Here is a 1300-nt window from a genome sequence, read left to right as displayed (position 1 = left end):
TTGAAGGAGAAGTGCTGGAGGTAGTGGACGCGGGTGCGGCCCGCCTCGCGCAGGGCCGCATTGAACTCCTTGTGCAGGGGGGTGTTGGCCGTGTAGGCCAGGAGGGCCACCCCGTGCTCATCACGGAAGCCGGGGGGTGGTGGGGACATCGGGGTGTGGCTGAGGCCCCACTCTGGCCCCCAGGCTTTGCGCTCCTGCCATTGACTGCTGGCCAGCACCCAGCTGTCAGCGTACACTTTGTTGGCCTGGAACTCCGTGCGGTTGAGATCTGGGAGAGCAGCTGTCATGGCTGCTGCACAGCCAGCATACTGGTCATCGAAGGAGGTTGGGGCCATGTCCAGGGGCCTTTCTTGAGAGAAGAGTCCTCGTCGTGTGATGGGGTGGCTCTGAGGAAGAAGGAGCAGCAAGGACTGAGAGGATGGGCCCTAGGAGTATGGGGGCCTATCCAGCTTTCCCCTCCACCGAGCTGAGAAAGACACTATAAGGGCCCCAAACACACCTGGAGGGGGAGGGGGAGGGGAGAGGGTGGGGCTTGGGGCTGTCCCCTCGGGCCGCGTGAGTCCCGAGGGAAGCATCAGGCATTGTCTCCTCCCTCTGCTCCTCCTTTCAGAGTTCAGAAGAAGCTGCAGCTGGGCTCCCTGCTGGCATGGGGACAGCAGAGGATGACCATACCTGAAGTGCTTCCGTGAGGACTATGGACACAAGCAGCAGAGACATCGTAGCAGGAGTCTGCATGTTGGATGTGACCTTGGGTAAGTTACTGTCTCTTTTGGGGTCTCAGTTTCCTCATCTGGAAAATGGGAATGTTAACCTATACAGTTTAATAAACATTCATTGACATCTGGCACAGAGTCACAACATAGAACTGGAGGCTCAAAGGAGAGAGAGAGGACCCTTCTTGCTGGAAGCAACATGGGTCAGATACAGCTTGACCCGAATCGAACCTGGGACCCCTCGGTCCGCAGGCCGACGCTCTGTCCACTGTGCCAAACCGGTTAGGGCATTATTTCTTAATATTTTTTTTATTGATTTTTCACAGAGGAAGAGAAAGGGCTAGAGAGTTAGAAACATCAATCAGCTGCCTCCTGCATGCCCCTTACTAGAGAGGTGCTTGCAACCAAGGTACATGCCCTTGACCGAATCGAACCCAGGACCCTTCAGTCCGCAGGCTGATGCTCTATCCACTGAGCCAAACCAGCCAGGGCAGTGGTCAGCAAACTGCGGCTCGGCAAACCACGGCTCGCAAGCCACATGCGGCTCTTTGGCCCCTTGAGTGTGGCTCTTCCACAAAATACCGACT

General features: G+C 56.8%; 1 protein-coding gene across 1 annotated transcript in view; it reads right to left on the bottom strand.

Annotated features, from left to right (window-relative positions):
• ART1 (ADP-ribosyltransferase 1) overlaps positions 1-1300 on the bottom strand; it is a 9496-nt gene that overhangs the window by 5480 nt on the left and 2716 nt on the right. Inside the window, exons 2-3 of the mRNA XM_015562171.1 lie at positions 673-790; positions 9-386 (exon numbers count right to left, since the gene is read on the bottom strand). Coding sequence (XP_015417657.1) covers positions 9-386; positions 673-735 — 441 coding nt within the window. The 5' untranslated portion in view covers positions 736-790. The remainder of the gene's footprint in view (positions 1-8; positions 387-672; positions 791-1300) is intronic.

This window comes from Myotis davidii, unplaced genomic scaffold (genome assembly GCF_000327345.1).
Source record: "Myotis davidii unplaced genomic scaffold, ASM32734v1 scaffold1377, whole genome shotgun sequence".
NCBI classification, from domain to species: Eukaryota; Metazoa; Chordata; class Mammalia; order Chiroptera; family Vespertilionidae; genus Myotis; species Myotis davidii.
Note: the sequence above shows the minus strand (reverse complement) of the source record. Positions and strands in the feature narration are given on the sequence as shown.